Genomic DNA, 19,550 nt, shown 5'->3' on the forward strand with positions numbered 1-19,550 from the left:
TCTGAGTGTTATCCAAAGTGAGGTCAATGAACCTCTAATGGAGCCCACCAGAAACTTACTCTCTAACGTTCCAGTCTCTGCTTGGGATGTCCTCCACACCAGGAATAGATTTCCAGAGCTATGGCCCTGATGAAAGCGGGTCTCAGGGCTAGAGAGTGCAGATGGGTGGATGGGACAAGAATGGTAGAGTTCCAGGAACGCAACATTGGCAAAGGCTCGGACAGGTGAGATCTATCTAAGGACAGGAGAGCTGTGTAGTACAGAGTGAGTATTTTGTCAGAGGCTCGATACTCAGAAGTGGAGAGGCATTGGGTCCTTCCAGCAAGGCCCACCATGCCACCAGATGCCTTCGCCAGCCGCACGTGGCTCAGCCCAAATACTGAAGATAGAGTCAGGTTCTAGGCTGCAGAGGCCCTACTTCCACACCTGCTGCCTTGTGCCTTCAGTGCCTGGCATGTGCATGGGTTCCGTGCACCATGGGCTGGTGTCACAGGGCAGCTCAACTCTGAGCCAGTGGGAGCATACTTCCCCTTAATTGTTGTGACTCCTGTGTGTTCCTCCTTGAGCCTACAGTCAACAATGTGTTGGGGACTAAGAAGGAGATCGTAGATTTGGCCTGAGTCTGGCTGAGGGAGCAGACTCACTAAAGACAGTGCTGCCTGGCTGGGTATGGGGCAGCTCTGGAAATCAGAGCTCAGGAGGTCCAACCCCGTGTTGGACATTGAGAGTAGTCTCCAGGTTTGGCTCATCAGGCCACCCACGGCCACCCCATCCTTGCAGGTGCTGGTTTGGCAAGGAGCCTGGTGACCTGGTGGACTACATCTACCAAGGCCCCATCATCCTTGTGCTCCTGGTAAGTCCTCAGTAGAACTAGTGTGGACTGGGCTCCCCCAGGGCAGAATATTTGGGAAAGGTGTGGCCTGGGCAACACCCCTCTTTACTCCATTGCCCCTGTCCCCTACTTTGTGCACCAGTTTGCTCTTCCTTCCTCTGACTCTGCCTGACACAGCCCCAGGTAGCTCTCTGGGCCTTGGGTGAGGAAGGGGTCTGACTGGTAGGTTTCTAGAGTCTAATATCTACTTGCCAGGTACAGTGCTGAGACAGCAGGTGACAGGCACCTGGAGGCAGGCAACAGAGAGATGTTGGGCTTTTGTTCACTCTGCCCCCAGCAATCCCCTCTGGGGTTCTGCCCACCATCCCCAGCCTGCAGCTTTAGATTTCAGAATGCAGTGTAATGAGCGATTGTTCAGCCTTGTTCAGCCTTCTCCGAATGTATTCACATCTAAGGTATAATTGCCACCACGTCTTTAATCTACACCAAGCTTTAATTAAGAGAAAGTTTAAGTAGAGGCTGCATTCTGCAGAAAGAACCCATTATATAGCATACATTTAAAGAACAATATGTAAAAAGCCCCTTAAGGAATTGGCATTTATGCAAGACTTATTTCCGGCTTAGTAATTTCAGGCTCATGTGTGTACCAGCTTCCTTAAAGGACCACAAAACCCTCTGAAAACTCAGGGGGGGGGGGGCTGCACACAGCAGAGGTGGGTTTGCCCCCTACCACAGCAGAGATGGGCTTCTGAAACTACCATAGCTACTGTTCTTTTCTATTTCCTCACCCCCTCGCCTTGCTGAGACTTTGGGAGTCACAGGACCCCATCTTTGGACATCCTTGATGGATGTAAGCTGATGCTGACCAGGAGAGTTTCTTGCCTACCACCTGGACTTCCAGTCAGGGAGTTTGTTCACATCAGAGGATGAACCAGTCTTTGGCAGCAGACGGTGGGGAGGGACTATCCTTGTCTCCCAGCTGCCATGAGCCACAAACTTCAGTGTGAGTGAAAGTCCAGGATTCCTCCCCTCCCAGCCAGCTGCCCACAGTGAAGGGCTGGGGATTCCAATGTGCCTGGTACCCAGCCAAGGAAAGCCATTGAGGGTGGGGCCCGACCATGCAAGAGAGAGCTCCAATCTGTCTCTTGGCCACGTAGCAAGGGAATGACCAGGGAGGGCAGATGAGATGTAGAGGCCTGGTGCCCACAGCACTCTTTCCCTGCTCTGCATCCTCCTTTCCTGAGGATGGGGCTCCTCATTCCAAACTGGACCCCCTCCACAGGTTCTGTTCAGATCACTGCTGATCCTCACAGTCTCGATGTGTGGACTCCAGGATGTAGATGAGCAAACCAAGCTTGTCCCAGGCCACAGCCCCACTGGCAGAGCAGAGGCCTGGACCACCTGCCTCATCACTCCCTGCCTACTGTCCCTTGGTAGGAGATGTGCTTGGAGCTCCACTGCCACCCACCCCATGGGCCTCCTGGCAAAGCTAGGTCCCTGAGGAATGGTCCCTCATGAGGGTCTCAGGAGGGAGGGACCCTATCCAGGGAGCTGGCTCATTGCCCCCAGGACCCAGCATGTGGGTCACCCTGAGGGCACCCTGGGCTGGGTGGGGTGCCTTCCAGGGGCCCCTTGGGAAGAGGTGCATTTTCCTGTGTGAGCTCCCAGGAGGCTCTACCTTCTTGCCTGTGCTCCCACACCATTACCTGGAACCACATCTGGGTCCTGGGTCCTCCCATGCCAGGCCACTCACTTTGCCTGGTCTCTGCCTTCCAATGTACCTCACCTTGGCTGGCTAACCATGCCTCATCTTCAGTTTTCAGTTCAGTACTGTTACCAGGCCCTCAGGGCCACAGTATCCACCCATCTCCACTAAGCCACTTTCCCATTATTGGTGCCCAACACTGAGCCTGCCACATGGAAACTTAGTTTATCAAAAGGGTTCATTACAACCAGAAACCAGGCAGGGCACAGCTCCAGCCCATAAGCCAGGGCTCACTGCAAAGCTGTTTTCTCTGGGCGTAGGCTGGGCAAGCTGAAGTTTGAGAATGGAAAGTGGAGAGCTCTGCCTGGGCTGAAGTTGCCAGTGGCTCTGGAGAGAGGGGGAGGGGTGTGTGTGTGTGTGTGTGTGTGTGTGTGTGTGTGTGTGTATGACAGGTATGTGCCAGTCCTGGAACTTGAACTCAGTGCCTGCTCTTTTGCTCAAGACTACACTTGAGCCACAGCTCCACTTCCAGCTTTTTTTTTTTTAGTAGTTTATTGGAGATAAGGTTCTTACACACTTTCCTGACTGGGCTGGCTTTGAACTGCAACCCTCAGATCTTAGCCTCTTGAGTAGCTAGGATTACAGGTGTGAGCCACCAATACTCAGCTAGGATGTATTTTTATTCCAAAAGTCTCTACTCTCAAAGATAAGGGCATGGATTATGTATCCAAAGTCAGGAGCTGGATATGAAGCGGCCCTTAAAATAAAGCTGGTGGATGCCAGGCTTGTGACTCACACCTGTAATCCTACCTTCTGAGGAGGCTGAGATCTGAGGATCGCAGTTTGAAGCCTGCTCCAGCAGAAAAGACCCCATGAGATTCTCCGAGCTCTGGAGACACCTCTGTGGAGTTCCTGAGTGGAACAACTTTGGGAGTTCCTGAAGTGTCCTCAAGAGTGGCTCTGCTCTGGCTTGTGGCCTTTAGCGTGGCTTTTGCTCCCTGGGATGGAGACACTGAGTAGCGCTGGAGTCAATGGGGTGTTCATCATCTGTGCTTGCTAGGGAGAAGCAGATTGGGATAGCTTGGAGATGCTCAGTACTGGGTGTCTGCTGGGAGGTGGTTCTCAGGAGGAGAAGGCTTCCTTTTGGCCTCCTCCCACACACTTGTCCTTCCTTTTCCTCTCTCTGCCTTCCTCTAGATCAACTTTGTATTTCTGTTCAACATCGTCAGGATCCTAATGACAAAACTTCGAGCATCTACCACATCAGAGACAATCCAGTACAGGTACATGGTCACCTGGGTACCTTGACCTGGCACAGGGAAATGGAGTGGTCATCTCAGCCGTCCCTCTACCTCTGGTCAGAGCCCTCCCCCCCCCCCCCGAGTCCTCACCCAGAGGGGCTGGTGCAGCAGCATCCAGATGCCTCAGAGTGTGAACTTAGCTCTGTCACCCTCTCACCCCTAGGAAGGCAGTGAAGGCCACACTGGTGCTCCTGCCCCTGCTAGGCATCACCTACATGCTGTTCTTCATTAACCCTGGCGAGGATGACCTGTCGCAGATCGTGTTCATCTATTTCAATTCCTTCCTGCAGTCCTTCCAGGTGGGACCCCCCCCCCCCAGAACCCACACTGCCCAGGCTGCCCTAGGCCAAGCCCTGGCCCTGCCACCCCCACCTGAGGCTCACTTCCAAGGATTTGGGAAGGCTGCCACCTGAGGCCTTGGAACTAGCTCATTCTGACCCCTGGTGTACCTGCACCCCAGAGGTAGGGCTCTGCCTTCTGATCCACCTAGCTCTGATCCCTGAGGTCCTGGTCAGTGGGTCCCCAGACATCCTGCCTCTGCCCCACCCTGTGGCCTGGTGGCTCCCCCCAGGTCCCTGACCTCTCCCTTTTCCTTTCTAGGGTTTCTTTGTATCTGTCTTCTATTGCTTCTTCAATGGAGAGGTATGAGGCAGGGCCTTTGGGGGGCCTGGGCTCTTTGAATTCCCAAACCCATTCCAGTCAAGCTTTCCCACTTTTGAGGGGAGCCTGGGTCTGCTCAGCTGTGCCTGAAGGAGGAAGAGGCTAAGAAGCTGCTAGCCACAGGGGAGCAGAGCACTTCCTGTAAGATCTGGCAACAGTTTAGGCCAGCCAGACAGGCCAGCCTCTCATGCTGGACAGGCAAGCAGGGGTCCAGGCTGCAGGAACTCCTAGAAGAGAGAAGCCATAGCAGAGCTGGTTAACAGGAGGAAACTTGTAGAAGGAGGTGAGGCCTGGGCCTTACAGCAGATCTTTATGGATTCAGAGCAGAGGAGACAATAGCATGTTCCCACATGCACAGAAAAGCCCACATGCCCTGGGTGGGCTTTGGGGTAAGGTCTGGTCCATTAAGGAGGCCCAGCTCCCCAAAGCAGATGCAGCCCAGTCAATGGTGGAAGACACACAGGTGTGGAGACAAAGAGCACAAGCCATCTGTTCTAGAGGAATCCAGATGCCCTCCTCAGGCCACTCAGCCTGCAACTGCTTAACACTAGAGTGGGCACCTGTGCAGGCACAGTCTCTGGCGACTGAGCATGGGCCTGGGTACAGATGCCAGCCATGGAGACTGTTCTATGGGCTGGATGGAGCCACTGAAGCAGATGACAGCTGGTGTTTTGGAGAGTTCTCTCTGCTCAAACCATGTGCTAGGTAAGGATAGTGGAAATAGTACATTCTACAGAATTCTTCCATTACAACACATCAAAGGACCGATTTGACTAGGTGTGAAAATGGAACTGAGACTGGTGGCAGGGCAGTGGTGATGGCAGAGCTGGGCAAGGCAAGGCCTTCTAGAGGAGGGGTAGCCACACCTCCATCCTCAACAACAGGTTACTGAGAGCCAAAGTCCTGACTCACAAAGCCCTTGAGGTGGCAGTGCCCACCAGAAGCTGGGAAAGTCAGACTGTACAGCACAGGAAGTGAGCCAGCCTCTCCAAGGAGGGTCAGAGGGAGTCCCTACCCTCCCTCTGAGCCCCCCCCCCCCCACTGCAGAAGAAGCAGCGGGTCCCCAAGGAAGGTCTCCCCTTGGGGACTGATTAATCCTTCAGTGTGTTTGTTGCAGTGCCAGGGCAGTCACCCCTGCCCTCCACACTAACAGTCCTGAGAAGAGTGGGAAGCAGAGAGAGGCTTGGCCAGCTGCTGACCAAGTTGTTCTCCTTCAGGTGCGCTCAGCGGTGAGGAAGAGGTGGTACCGCTGGCAGGACCATCACTCCCTCCGAACACCTGTGGCCCGGGCCATGTCCATCCCCACATCACCCACTAGGCTCAGCTTCCACAGCATCAAGCAGACAGCTGCTGTGTGACCATCTATTATCCACTTCCTTCCCCCCCGCCCCTTCTACCACCCAGGAGCTTTCCCATCCTTCTCTGTCCTCTCCTCTACATCCTCCTAGCTGCACAAGCCCAGGGGGTGCAGGAAGGGAGAATAGAGGCCAGCCCTCCAGTCTGGCAGGAAAGGGGGTACAGCCACAGAAAGGGCCTCAGGGGACCAGAGTGCAGCCTCAAGCTGCAGCCTCAAGACCCCACACAAGAGGAGGGGCAACACAGGATCCCCCAAGAAGAGCTGGTTGGGTATCTTCAAGCATTTGTCACCCCAGCCTCTTGCTAGCCTCACCATGTCCCCGTGTGCAATGAAGAAACTGAGGCCTAAGAGTGAAAGGGCCTGTTCCAGCTGCATCACTATTACTTCATCCAAGACATCAGCAGTAGATGATGGTTTGGCTCTGCTCCGCTGTCTCCTCCACCCTCATCTGGAGAAGTCAAGCCTGATGGCCTCATCCCAGGGGAGGCCAACCAGAGAAGATTCTCTTTTGTCCCCTGTCCCTGAAGAGCTGTCCCTTATCCCCTCCAGCTGCCTTCCTGCCCCTGGGGCTCTTGGAGGACACTGGTTTCTAGATTCTTCCCCTGGTGCTGACTGGAGACTTACAGGGTGTTGGGTCAGGAGGGGACAACATAGACACTTGCAGGCCAACTGGATAGGAAGTTCAGGACAAAATGGAGGGGGAGCATGGAATAGGAGGAGGGAGTGGGATGTCTCTGTCGATTGGCATGAATTCCCCAGTCGCTCCTCCGACTGGGCCTCAATCTCTTCTTCAGGAATTGTTTCTGCCCTCTGAAATACACCAAGCCTCTTTGAAATACACCACTCCACTCAGGGCTGTAGGGCACAGTCCTGACCATGTCCATCTCATTAGTGGGGATGTTGGTGCTGGCCACAAAGGACCCTACTCTCCCACCAGTGGGAGGTCTAGAATCTTTATGGTCAGAGCACCTGCAGGGCCATCCTTTCTCCCTCAGGCTGATGTCTGCCTCCAGGGCCAGCCCTGGCTCTGCAGGACAGGCATGTGGAAGGAAAGACAAGGCAGACAAGGCCCCAGACTCCATGACAACAACCCACAGAGCCATTTGCAGAAATTAGTGGGAAGGCCATAGGCCTATTGGCTTGAACAGGGATATTGCTGGAGCTACTCCCACAAAAAATAAAACTTAGAAAACTGCACCACCTACCTTGTACTGTTTTAATTTGGTATTTATTAAGTTTTAAATTATGCCATGTGATTTCTGGTATTTGGTAAATATTTGCATCACTACAGTCTAAAGTATATCAGATGTCATCTATGCATGCATGTGTGTACTGGTACCAGGGGTTGAACATAGGGCCTTGTGCTTTTGCTTGTTTTTTTTCACTCCTAAGATGATGTTCTACCACTTCAGCCATATCTCCAGTCCGGCATTTTGCTGGTTAGTTAGGGATAAGAATCTTATAGGCTTTTCTGCCCAAGCTGGTGTTGGACTTCCATACTCAGATCGCAGCCTCCTGAGTATCTGGGATTAAAGCATGAGCCAGTAGCACCCAGTTCCTATTTCTCTCTCCCTCTCTCTCCTTCCCTCTCTCTCTCTGTCTCTGTCTCTTTCTCTTCTGTGCGTGTGTGTGTGTGTGTATGTGTCCCCTGAAGCCTGAACTCAGGGGCCTGGGCCCTGTCCTTGAGCTTTTTTGCTCAAGGTTAATACTCTACCACTGTTAAGCCCAAGTTGTGAGACGACCACCAAGAAGACCACCAAGAGCCAGACGTTCCAAAATGCAAAAGCAAGGCTTTATTCAGGTGGGCTGCAGCTCAGGCCTCGTCCTACACACCGACACAGTGGAGCTTAGGAGGAAGTCCCTGAGCTGAAATCTTACAGGGTTTATAAAGGCAAACCCCACAAAGTTACAGCAACCAGGTGTTTACAGATCTGATTGGCTCTGGGCTAGGGGCAACATTCCAGGGCGGTTAGAATTTCCTGACCAGTTAGGTTTTGATAAGCTGCTCTGCTAGCCGAAATAATTGGTGGTCTGGGTCTGCTCACAGTGCCCGTTTATCTCAGGCTAGCAAAGTCATTTCCCGGAGTTTGTGCAGGCCCAAGGTCAGTTAGCACAAAGTGGAGCCTGACATCAAGATAGCTTTGTTCAAGAACTTTACAGTTTAGCAGTCTCAGCAGAAACAAGTCAGTTCCTGGAATTCGGGTGGGCTCTAGGTTACTCATAGTTTAAACAATCAACAAAATGGGGCTGCCTGAAAATAGGGTTTAACTCTTCACCACTTGAGCCACACCTCCACTTCTGGATTTTTTGGAGATAAAAGTTTCAAGGACTTTCCTTCCCTGGCTGGTTTTGAGTCTCAGATCTCAGCCTTAGAAACTAGGGTTACAAATATAAGCCACTGGCATCTGGTTTTCTTTTTCTTTTTGTTTCTTGGTTTTGTTTTTGTTTTTTAAACTGGCCACACTGAGGCTCCTCAAATACGGAGTAGTGGTAGCAAAGAAACTCAATTCTCTGCATTCCTGAGATACATCAAACTGAACAGCAATCTGTCATCTAAACCGTCATGAAGTGGCCCCTGAGGTCTTCTTGCCATGTGTCTGAGAAAATGAATTACAACTCTGGTCACCAGGACCTGTATCTCACCACCAGCCCGGTATATCAGATACTTGGAGGGAAAGAGGGCGGGTGGAGCTTTCGATGTGATACAGTGTGCAGGGTGTGATGTGGCCAGCCAGAGCCCTGGCTTCTCTTCTCAAGCCATCTTGGCTTTCTCACAGGACAGAACTCTGAGTGTCTTGGAAAGTCACACTGCCTCCTCAAGGCACAGCAATAGCTGCATCCATGAGCATCACAATGTTCTTGTATAGAAGAGAGGTGCAACCAGGTGGGCCCATGAGGCCACTTAGCGCTCAGTTGTCAGTAAGAAGAGATCGTGATTTGGAGCTCATCAGAGCAGGCACTGTCTGGCTTTAGCACTCGCTAGTGCTGCCCAGATTCAGCCCATTGTCTGTCCTGTCCTTTGTTCCTTGGAGGGACCCAGGACCCGTAGACCCTGCCCAGCAAGTACTGTGAATACATCAGGCTGTGGACTTTGCTCAGCACCTCTGGCCTCTTTCTCTCCAGTGGAGGGGAGGCACTGCCCAGCCCTGCTTCTCTTCAGTTACCAAGCCCCTGGTCATGGCCCCTGCAGGGATTTGCCCTTGAAATGCCACCAGAGCCATTAAGCCAGTCTTGCTGAGTCCTCACTTGTTAACCAGGTTAGGCCCCTGTTCAGTGTAGCCCAGCCAGTCCTCATTAGTGTCTGCTTCAGCACTGGCAGCCTTCTCCCTGCTTGGAAGTGGCCTCATTAGCAGTCCCTCTTCCTCTGTGCTGGATGTTTCCAGCAACAGAGCCTCAGGCTCTCCTGCCTGACCCCTGCACCCTCCCTAGCTTACAGAACAGCTGGAGCCTTGAACTCACAAAGGTGTTCCTCACCCCAAGCCTGTGTGCCATTCCCACTGAGCCACCATGGAGCCTGGGGCTGTGGTGTGCATATCACCTGCCAGTGCCCATGGTGGCCTCAAGCCAGATGAAGCTTAGGCACAAGAAGCTCAGCTGCCCCTCACTTGGCCCCCACTTCCTATCCCCTAGGCCCAAGCCTCTCTCACCACTGCAGAGAAGGATGGTTGTGGGCAGGGCACCCAGCAGATGGCTCCTGTTGCCCTGAGCATGCATGGAGGCACTGGAGAAAAGGAGGCTGTCCCAGGAGGCTCACGCGGGACATTCCAGGCCCTGCGCTTGTCGTGGGCATGGAAGGCAGACCTGGGCCCAAGGAGCCTGAGGGGGATCTTGTCCAAGAGTGACATTCTCAACCAGAGTTGAGGGATTTGGTGACATCTAGCTGGGGTGGAACAGAGCTGCTCCCCCCCCCACCCCTCCCAAAGACGTGGTTAAGGAAGCTAACCCTTGGCAGGCACTGGCCAGGGCCACCGCTCAGGGAACAACCTGAGTGGTTGTTAGCAGCAGGTGGTGAGAGCCCGTGTTTCCAGACTCATAGGGATTTAGGGACCCACAAGTTCTCCAGTGGCTCTGACCACTGTGTGGGAGCCTTCCCATCTCCCCGATCCCCACATCTGCCTGTACCCATGCTGTACACTAGAGTGAAGGTGAGAGGCCTGTCTTCCTTCTGGAAACCTCTAAGGCAAGGCAACTCCAGCAGGAAAGGGGTTGGCACCTGTAAAACATACAGATTTACTTATCATTGTGCTAAGTGTGGCTGCTCGGCTCTGCCCCAAGGTGCCCCTAATTCTCCCAAGAGGCAGCACCACTCAGAGATGCTAATTGGCAGGTGGGGTGGGTAGAGGCTGGGCTGACCTCACCTCTACTGGGATTGGGTTTCTTCCAGCTCACCTGCAGTGCATTTCTTTGGAGACAAGGAACCACCACAGAGCAGCCACAGGCTGGAACCCAGTGCTAATAAAATGCATCGGCAATGCAAGGACATGGATTACGCTGACAATCATCATGATCTATCTGCACCCTTGATCCCAGAGCCAGTCTCCTGCTGGCAGCATTGCCTCTCCACTTACATGAGTGACAGAAACAGAGCCTCCTCCGCCTCCAGTCCACTCCAATGCATGTGTCCTGAATGCCACTGAAAGGGCTTCCCAGCCTGTCTGCCACCAACCTGGTGGTGGGACCAGGCAGGGTTGGCTCCAGCTAGTCTAGCTTTATACCTGTTGTCTTGGCACAGCCAGTAGCATGCCTTTCCTCTCACCTGTCCTGGTTTGGATAAGCTTGACCTCTACATTTGTCTGAATACACAGTAAGGCCACCAATGCAGGAATGAATGAATGAATGACAAATCCAGATGCACAGGAAATTCTGAATGTCAGCAATTGCACTTTGGACTGAGAACTGGAGTAGAAGGCTTTTCCCAGACTGGGTCCCACCAGCATCATCCACATTTGCTGGTTGGCCAAATGAGTAAACAAAGTCTCCATCCAGAACACTGCTCCTCCACCTCTCTGCAGACAGCAACATAATAATTGTGCGTCTTAACCAGCTCTTCTGGGCACAGAAAAGTTCCCTGCTGGTTCCCTGGGCCAGTGACCACACATAATGCAGTATGGTGATCCTCATGGAGGAACCGTCCTCCGTCAGGAAGACAGAGAATTCAAATGCTTTCTTTCTCTGGATTCTCTAAGGTAGGCCAGTGGGGGTCCCCATGAGCACCCCTAGAGTGGTCTCCTGCCATTCTTCCTGCCCTCCCCAGATGCTTTCCACATACAAGGAAAGTCACAGTCCATTTAGGGACTGAGAAATTGGCCAGAGAAACTGGCCCATTTGGGGATTTCAGAGGGCTCTGTGCAGGGTCAGTGAGGAACAGCACCCAGCCCCAGGTCCCACTCCATCCTCTCCCTCAGCCTGAAACTGACTCTAGGTGACCCACCCCAAACTCTCCACTACATACTGGATGTCAAGACCTTCACATCTGAAGGAATGAGGTACCACTGCTGCGGGGACTCCCACAAAAGAGACGGTCCAGGGAATGAGGCCTTGCATGATCTTCACTGTGTCTGGGCCATGGGCAACGTGGAAATGTGACAGGCTTTCCTCTGAGATCTAAAGATCCACACAAAAGAATATATGCTATTTCTGATGAAGTCCTTGAAGGAGACCCAAGCTCAAGAGACTTGACCCCAGGAGACAAGGAAAATGTCTTCCTAGAAAGCTAGTAAGCTCCCAGAGTCTGTGGAGCCCAGGTCTGGCTGTACATTAGAAATACTCAGGAACGTTACAGAGGCTTCTGCACCCTACCCCAGACCTGAGCCCACTCAGGAGATGCAGGCTTATACTTGGAGCAGGCCCTTTACCTGTCTTCTTCTAGGCCGAGCTCGGCACACCTCAGAGGCCATGCTCAGCATCAGGCTGTGATAGCAAGGAGACATGTTTGGTCCAGCCCCAAACTGCCAGCTGCAGGAGCCAGCAATCAGTTCCCTTTCAAAACCCAGAGCTTGTGTTCTCAAGCCATGAAAGCCTTACGAGTGTGTCTGCCTGCTTACGAGTGACTCTACCCGGGTCGTCCTCTCACCCTACGTTTTACAATGATTCTTTTTTTTTGGCCAGTCCTGGGCCTTGGGCTCAGAGCCTGAGCACTGTCCCTGGCTTCCTTTTTGCTCAAGGCTAGCACTCTGCCACTTGAGCCACAGCGCCACTTTTGGCCGTTTTCTGTATATGTGGTGCTGGGGAATCGAACCCAGGGCCTCATGTATACGAGGCAAGCTCTCTTGCCACTAGGCCATATCCCCAGCCCCTACAATGATTCTTAAATTTACTTTCATTTTCATGACAGTCTTCAAACACAGCTCACCACCTGTATCTAGCTACTCTAGAGGCTGAGATCTGAGGATCATGGTTCAAAGCCAGCTCAGGCAGGAAAGTTTGTGACATTCTTCTCTCCAATCAACTATTCAGATAAAGTTGAAAGTGGTGCTGTGGCTCATGTGGTAGATCGCTAGCTTTGAGCACAAAGAGGCTCAGGGATAGTGTCCATGTCAGGAGTTCAAGCCCCAGGAAAAAACAAAGAAAAACAACAAACAAACAAACAAAAAGCTCACCAGTTAAAGCATTCTTCTTGCAGTGGCAATTTAAAGACCATTTTACATTCACAACTTGTGCTATACTTCCTCTAGGTGGGAATAGGATTATATTCCTGGGAGTGGGTGACTGAGATTTTGTTCCTTGCTGCTACATTGTTACATTGTTTCATAATCTGCCTTGGGTGTCTACAGGCAAGGCTAGCAGCAGGATGAGCATGGGGCCCCCCATGGCTCATGTTCCTGGAAATCCTAGCTACTCTGGAAGCTGGTTCAGAAGACTGTAGTTCAAAGTCAGCTAGGGCAAAAAAGTCTTCAAGACTCCATTTCCAAAATTATCAGCAGAATAAAGGGGGAGGCATGGCTCAAGCCATAGAGGACTGGCAGAACAAGCAAACGCTAGGTCCTGCACTCAAACCTCAGTACTGCAAAAATAAAAATAAAAAATGAGAATGTGGGAGCTGCCTTAAACTCAGTGATTGAAAAGATTCCGTTATTAAGTCAAATGTTTAGTGAGTACCACAAGGGCAAAGCACTCCCTGACAACAAAGACAAATCCACGTCCTCATAGACATAAGGAGAGGGCAGGTCAGTGCAACACACCCCTTTGCAAGCTTGCTGCAAAATTCCTTGTCAAAAGGAAAGTCTGGGCTTGGGTCTTTTTGTTTTGTTTTGTTTTGTTTTGTTTTTCTTTTAGGGAGATGGAGAGTTGTTTTATCACAATTTCATTCTACTTCATTTCAATGACTCATACTAAGGCAGAACTGTAGTTTTGATGAGCCCAAAACGTTTTAATTAGCTCAAATTGTTTGAATTAGCACATTGCTTTTGCACTTGTGGTTGGTGATTGATTTGAAGACCCCACAAATACAGGCGCTGGCTTTTTGACAAAGCTCTGCTGACTCCCTTCTGCACTAAGGAAAGGGCAGAGGGCTCCTGTTCCCCAGGCCTGTTCCTGGCCTGGGACAGAGGCTACTCCACCTATGGCACTGAAGCAGGCCTAGCACCCAGCTCATGGTAACCTCTACCATACTACCCAGCAAGAATGTGGCTCCAAAAGGCTCACAGGGAAACTACAACCCCCAGTTGCTCACTCCCACCCACCCCTGCTTTGCCAAGAGTCTCATTGGATGCAAGGTCCACAGAACCATGGTCTTCAAGACCCCTCGTAAGAGAGCAGGGAGGCAATGGTGGTCAGCAGTAGCTTTCCTAATAGACTTTTAAACACTGATGCTCAAGACCCACCCAGGAGAAACTCACTGCATTGGGAAGAGACAAGCCCAGATAGTGTTTGTTTGTTTTTTTTTTTTTTGCCAGTCCTGGGCCTTGGACTCAGGGCCTGAGCACTGTCCCTGGCTTCTTCCCGCTCAAGGCTAGCACTCTGCCACTTGAGCCACAGCGCCACTTCTGGCCGTTTTCTGTATATGTGGTGCTGGGGAATCGAACCTAGGGCCTCGTGTATCCGAGGCAGGCACTCTTGCCACTAGGCTATATCCCCAGCCCCCAGATAGTGTTTTTAAAGCTCAAGACATTCCAACACTTCCTGGGTGCCAGTGGCTCATCACTGCAATCCTTGCTTCTTAGCAGGTTGAGCTCTGAGGATCCCAGTTCAAAGCTAGCTCACAAAAAAGTAGAATGTCGGGGATGGCTGTGCCTTTAAGGGGGGGGGGGGACGGCTGGCTTTAGCCCTTCCCGCCTCCTTCTGCCTTCAACCGGAAGAGAAGCCCCGCCTCTGGGGGCGAGCACGTGTGTGCCATCATGGCGGCGGAGACCCCTGATGCCCGGTCCTTGGGGGGCTGTGGTCTCCGCCCATAGAGGAAGTTCCGTGACATCACCTGATGGACAAGCCAATTAAGCCAATCACTAATATTCAGTAGTCCCTCCTCTTCCTGCCCGCCATTACTGATATATAAACCCCTCCCTGATTACATCCAAACAGGCTCCTCGAAATCTCTGTCCTGCGTCTACTCCGGACACGTGAGGGAGGGCGGGGGGAGGTTTCCGCATCTTTCCTCATCTTAGCGTAGTCCATAAAGACATGCTTTGCTCCTTCTGCAGGCGGGGGGAGTAGAGCCGAGTGTCTTTCACAATTTGAGATCAGGCATCTCCCTGGGTGAAGTGGGGGGGACAGGGGTCTTGAGCCCCACAGTAGAGGTGTGGGATGAAGTGTTAAAGAGCATCAGTATTCAGCAAAAAGGCTGAGCATGAGCATGAGCCATGAGTTCAAGCCCCAATACCAGCATACACACACAAGAAATTCTAAGATACAGGTAGGTGCAGAGCTACACTAATCTCTGACGTGGCAGTTTCAAAGGTGTCCTTCAAAACATCCACTGAGGAGCGCATGTCACCAGCTCAGAGGGAAACTCAGTGAGGATGGGGTGATGGGCTGCTCCTCCCAGACAAACCCAAGTCACATCTCCATCTACCGAGACCTTAATTACATCCACACAGTCCTAACACAATTACTGTTTAGAGGCAGCCCAGTAACAAAGACTTATTGAGTAGGCCACTTGAGGTGAATTTTGAGGAATAGCAAAATTATTAACTCATTCATTTACTATACCCTCAACAGGATTTCATTTTGGTGCTGGCCAAATGCCAAAACACCTGCCTTAGACTACCAGCAGCTGTGCTGGTACAGAGCTCCGCAACACCAGATGGGTCAGACTCCTAGTCCCACTGGGCCTGAAGCCTGGGGAAACACTTCCCTCTGGTCCCAGATGCATCTCCAGAGCCCCTGGTCCTCTCAAGTATATACCACTATTTCCCTGCGATGGTACCTGGTTATGAGAGTAGTAAACAAAGGTTCACATCAGTTTTCATCCCAAAAAGCTTAAAGCACTTGACATCTCTAACATAATCTCATGAGATTAGTGAGAGGTTTCTATATTTATGATTGCTGAGTTATTTTTCTTGAACATCATCTCCATCCAGCACTCTGTTATTGTGGTAGTAGGAGCCAGACTCCTGCAGAAGCCCAGCACAGACCACTCTAGACCCAAGTCCACACTACTTGTCTTCAAGTCCAGCCTAAGTTATAAAGAACCTAACTACTGTATTCCACAGGCACCAATTAAGACTGAACCACCCTGCTAGTACTCCTGCAAGGCCCGGGACAGGAAAAGCTTCAGGGCTATTTATCTAGCTGTATTTAATCAGCCCAGTTTGATAAACGCTGATACAAAGCCCATTTTTTAAAGGCACGAAAGACCACATATTGTGTGATTCCATTTACATAAAATATCCAACAGAGACATATGTAAGGCCACAAAAAGTAGATAAGAGGTTGCCTGGAAGGAAACAGGGAGGGGTTGGATGCTAATGGGTATGGAGCCTCTTTTGATGGTAAAGACAATGTTCTTAAATTAACCATGGTCATGAGTACACAATGGTTATATATTGATGAATTGTATACTCACAAGAATACATTTCTTGATATGTTAAATATTTTTAAATTAAAAAAAATAATAGGTCTTAGCATTAAGTCAGAGGATTTAGGCTTTAGACAGACACAAGCTCCAGCAGAAGTAGGCAGGTGTGCACATGCACAGTCTAATGTGTATAAAATGCCTCTTCATTTAGGACACAGTTCTTGGCCCCTTTGTGCTTAAATCCAGGCAAACAGGATACCAACAGAACCAGAGCTCTAACTGCCATGCTCCTTACTGTGGTAATGGGTCACCTTGGGGATGGTGAACAGGCCACATACTGCCACCTGGGAAAGGGAGGGCACTGCCCAGATGGGTAAAATCTTCAGCCCTAATCTTTGTATGATCCAAGTAGGAAGACCACACTAATGTTTGATACATCCTCCCCTACTGACGTGCTCACTAGTCTACAGGGACTGACTCATTATGGAATAAGTACCTCCATAATGAGTGTGTTATGGACACAGGGAGGTACTTAAAAGAAACTATTGGGAAAAAGATAATTTTTGTTCTATAATGTTTCAAATGTTATAATTATCTAACCTTAATAAAAATAGCAAACATGAAATATTATTTAATGTAGTTTGATATATAATATTCAATATATTAAAGCAGATATAAAGAATACTAACCGATAGGCATTTAGAGAATATTTATTAAATGAATTTATTCTATCTGCATTCTCAAGAGATTTTAATAAGATTTCAGGTTCAGATCTCTATCACCCATCCTTTGCAGAAATACAGGAACCTAAAGCCCACTGAATATCCTGGCTCATTGATATTCCAGATCGCTTCATTAAATCTCCCTCCATGGAACTCCTCTGTCCTTTTATCAACCTTTTTCTTGAATGCTGTTCTATTGATTGTTACCTACAGAAGATGAAGCAGGCAACTGCTAAAGCTAAAAAGAGAAGAGAACACATGGTAAAGCAAAAATCTCATAAGCAAACCCACTTTGTTGTACAGTTTAATATCTACAAATACTCTCTTGCAAAAAAATACTCTATATTAACTAAACTCTGCAATACCACACATTTGATGTTATTTGTTTCTTAGGGGTTGAATTCAAATACAGCTTAATCTTGTCTGCAGACAAGTATTGTGTAAAGTCATCAACTTGTTCTACAAATGCTATTTTATCACACTGTAAGGTATGTTAGAGAAAGTTAAATTAAAAAGTGTTGACAAGAGTCAAACTGATTCAAAACATGTAACATGATAAAGTTTCTGAGTTTGTTGACTTTTATGCATACTGTTTTGAGATTCTACTTCTAATATTAGTCAATAAAGTACTAATAAAAAATGTAAAATTAAAATAAAATAAAGTATATGGGAAACACTGTTTCCTTCCCCTTGAGAACGAATGCTCACAAGCTGTAATATAGGGAATCTGATGCAAGGACCCTAGAAAGTGAAGGCAATTTACTGAAGATCTAGTTCATTCTAAATTGATAATGAATGCTTACACAGGTATGAGACAGGATTGTAGTCTAGGTATAAGCAGGGCAAAAAGTGAGACTACCTCAAAATAATCTGCAGACTAGTCACTTGATTGCTACTACATATGACACCAGGTGCTGTGGAAAGAGATGAGACGTTAAGTGAGGGAACTCTGAGGGCTCTCACTTGGTACCTAAGAGATGGCTTCCATTATTCCCAAGATGGTGGACTCCCGAGACCACCTGCCCCATCCCCCCAATACTAGATAATACGCAACTGCTCAAATTCATGTATCTTCATGTTTTTCCTTACAAATAAGCACACATCTTATAAAGAAACAAAGCCAATGAGCTCAGCTGAGATGAAGATGGTTAGGAATTAGTCAGAGAAGACAGATGGAGGGCCCTGTGATCCCAGGACTACGTGTGAAGCCAAGAATGAAGCAGGCCTTAAGCAGAGTACACTGCCAATGCATCTTCTCCTGAGACTCTGCAGAGCAATTTCTATTCACAGAACTCCTACCCCACCCCCACCCCATCAGCTTAGCCTTTCCCAGCAGTCACTAAACTAAAAGTGCAGCTATCTCTTTAGCTCAGTGCATCACTTTCTCAGAAAGAGAATAATAGGAAAGGCAAATCTACAAAGACTGAAGAGAAGCAGATGATGCTTCCTTGGGCTGAGGTTGGAATGGGTAATGGTAAGCACGTGGATTTTTTTTTTTTTGCCAGTCCTGGGCCTTGGACTCAGGGCCTGAGCACTGTCCCTGGCTTCTTCCCGCTCAAGGCTAGCACTCTGCCACTTGAGCCACAGCGCCGCTTCTGGCCGTTTTCTGTATATGTGGTGCTGGGGAATCGAACCTAGGGCCTCGTGTATCCGAGGCAGGCACTCTTGCCACTAGGCTATATCCCCAGCCCCGATTTTTTTTTTTTAAGTGATAGAAATGTTCTAATGTAAAATGGTAATACACCATAACCCTAGCTCTCAGGAAGCAGAGATAGAGAAAATCAAGGCTTAAGGCCAGCTCTGAAACCATTTTCAGGCAAAACATTAGCAAGAACTCATCTCAATCATCAAGCTGGGTATAGCTGGATACTGGTGCCTCATGCCTGTAGTCCTACCTACTCAGGAAGCTGAGATCTGAGGATCATACTTTGAAGCCACCATAGGAAAACAAATCCAAGAGACTTATGTCCAATTACGCAGCAAAAGGAGTAAAGATGTGGCTAAAGTGGCAGACTGCCAACCTTGAGTGGAAAAAAAAAAAGTGAAAACATGAGGCTCAGAGTTCAAGCCCCAGTAGCAGCAACAAACAAAAACAACCGGGTATGACACACCAAAAATCTAGCCATAAGAGAGACATAGGTAGGAAAATCAAGATCCGAGGAAAAAGTGCAGGATTATATTAAAAAAATTAACTGAAACAAAAAGGACTGGGGTCATGGCTCAAATAGCAGAAAACCTGCTTAGCAAGTATAAGGCCCTGAAGTCAATCGCTCAAACATCACTGTATTGTACACTTAAAAAGGTTAATTTCACAGTATGCAAATTATGCCCCAACAGAGCTAGTAATTTTTTTTTTTTTTTTTTTTTTTTTTTTTTTTTTTTTGGGCCAGTCCTGGGCCTTGGACTCAGGGCCTAAGCACTGTCCCTGGCTTCTTCCCGCTCAAGGCTAGCACTCTGCCACTTGAGCCACAGCGCCGCTTCTGGCCGTTTTCTGTATATGTGGTACTGGGGAATCGAACCTAGGGCCTCGGGTATACCGAGGCAGGCACTCTTGCCACTAGGCTATATCCCCAGCCCAAGAGCTAGTAATTTTTAAATGCATTACGTTTAACATAAAGGCATAAGCACCTCTAACTAAAGGCTGGAGAAGCAGTTTTGCAAAAAACAGGCAAACACAACAAATAGATTATTGATGTGTTCAGAATTCCTTCAACTTTAATTATAAGGGTAACACTAGGCAGCCATAAGGATAAAATACAGTCCTGGAAGCAATCACAAGGCTGTTTTTTGTTTTGTTTTTGTTTTCTGGTAGGTGGACATGATCAAGCACTTTCTTTCATTAGTAAAGGTTGTTAAAAGTTGTTGGATTGTCCTCATTCCTCAATTGTTTCTTTCTTGCCAGTCTCTTGCCCTTCGAAGAGAGGGTACTTGGCCTCCACGTCTGCCCACGTGATGTTGCCATTAGCCAGATCTCGGACCACACTGGGCAGCTCAGACACCTGGGGGAGGGGAAAGACAAGT

General features: G+C 49.4%; 2 protein-coding genes across 3 annotated transcripts in view; one reads left to right on the forward strand and one right to left on the reverse strand.

Moving 5' to 3' along the window:
• The window catches only part of Crhr2 (corticotropin releasing hormone receptor 2), a 36,635-nt gene extending 30,779 nt beyond the window's left edge, over positions 1-5,856 (forward strand). For both annotated transcript variants that reach the window (XM_048337799.1, XM_048337800.1), the window contains 5 exons: positions 781-853; positions 3,735-3,820; positions 4,002-4,137; positions 4,439-4,480; positions 5,716-5,856. In XM_048337799.1, coding sequence (XP_048193756.1) covers positions 781-853; positions 3,735-3,820; positions 4,002-4,137; positions 4,439-4,480; positions 5,716-5,856 — 478 coding nt within the window. The remainder of the gene's footprint in view (positions 1-780; positions 854-3,734; positions 3,821-4,001; positions 4,138-4,438; positions 4,481-5,715) is intronic.
• A 13,365-nt stretch (positions 5,857-19,221) lies between these two features.
• Positions 19,222-19,550, reverse strand: part of Gars1 (glycyl-tRNA synthetase 1) — a 45,957-nt gene continuing 45,628 nt past the window's right edge. The window contains exon 17 of the mRNA XM_048339537.1: positions 19,222-19,528. Coding sequence (XP_048195494.1) covers positions 19,403-19,528 — 126 coding nt within the window. The 3' untranslated portion in view covers positions 19,222-19,402. The remainder of the gene's footprint in view (positions 19,529-19,550) is intronic.

Source organism: Perognathus longimembris, chromosome 2 (genome assembly GCF_023159225.1).
Source record: "Perognathus longimembris pacificus isolate PPM17 chromosome 2, ASM2315922v1, whole genome shotgun sequence".
Taxonomy (NCBI): Eukaryota; Metazoa; Chordata; class Mammalia; order Rodentia; family Heteromyidae; genus Perognathus; species Perognathus longimembris.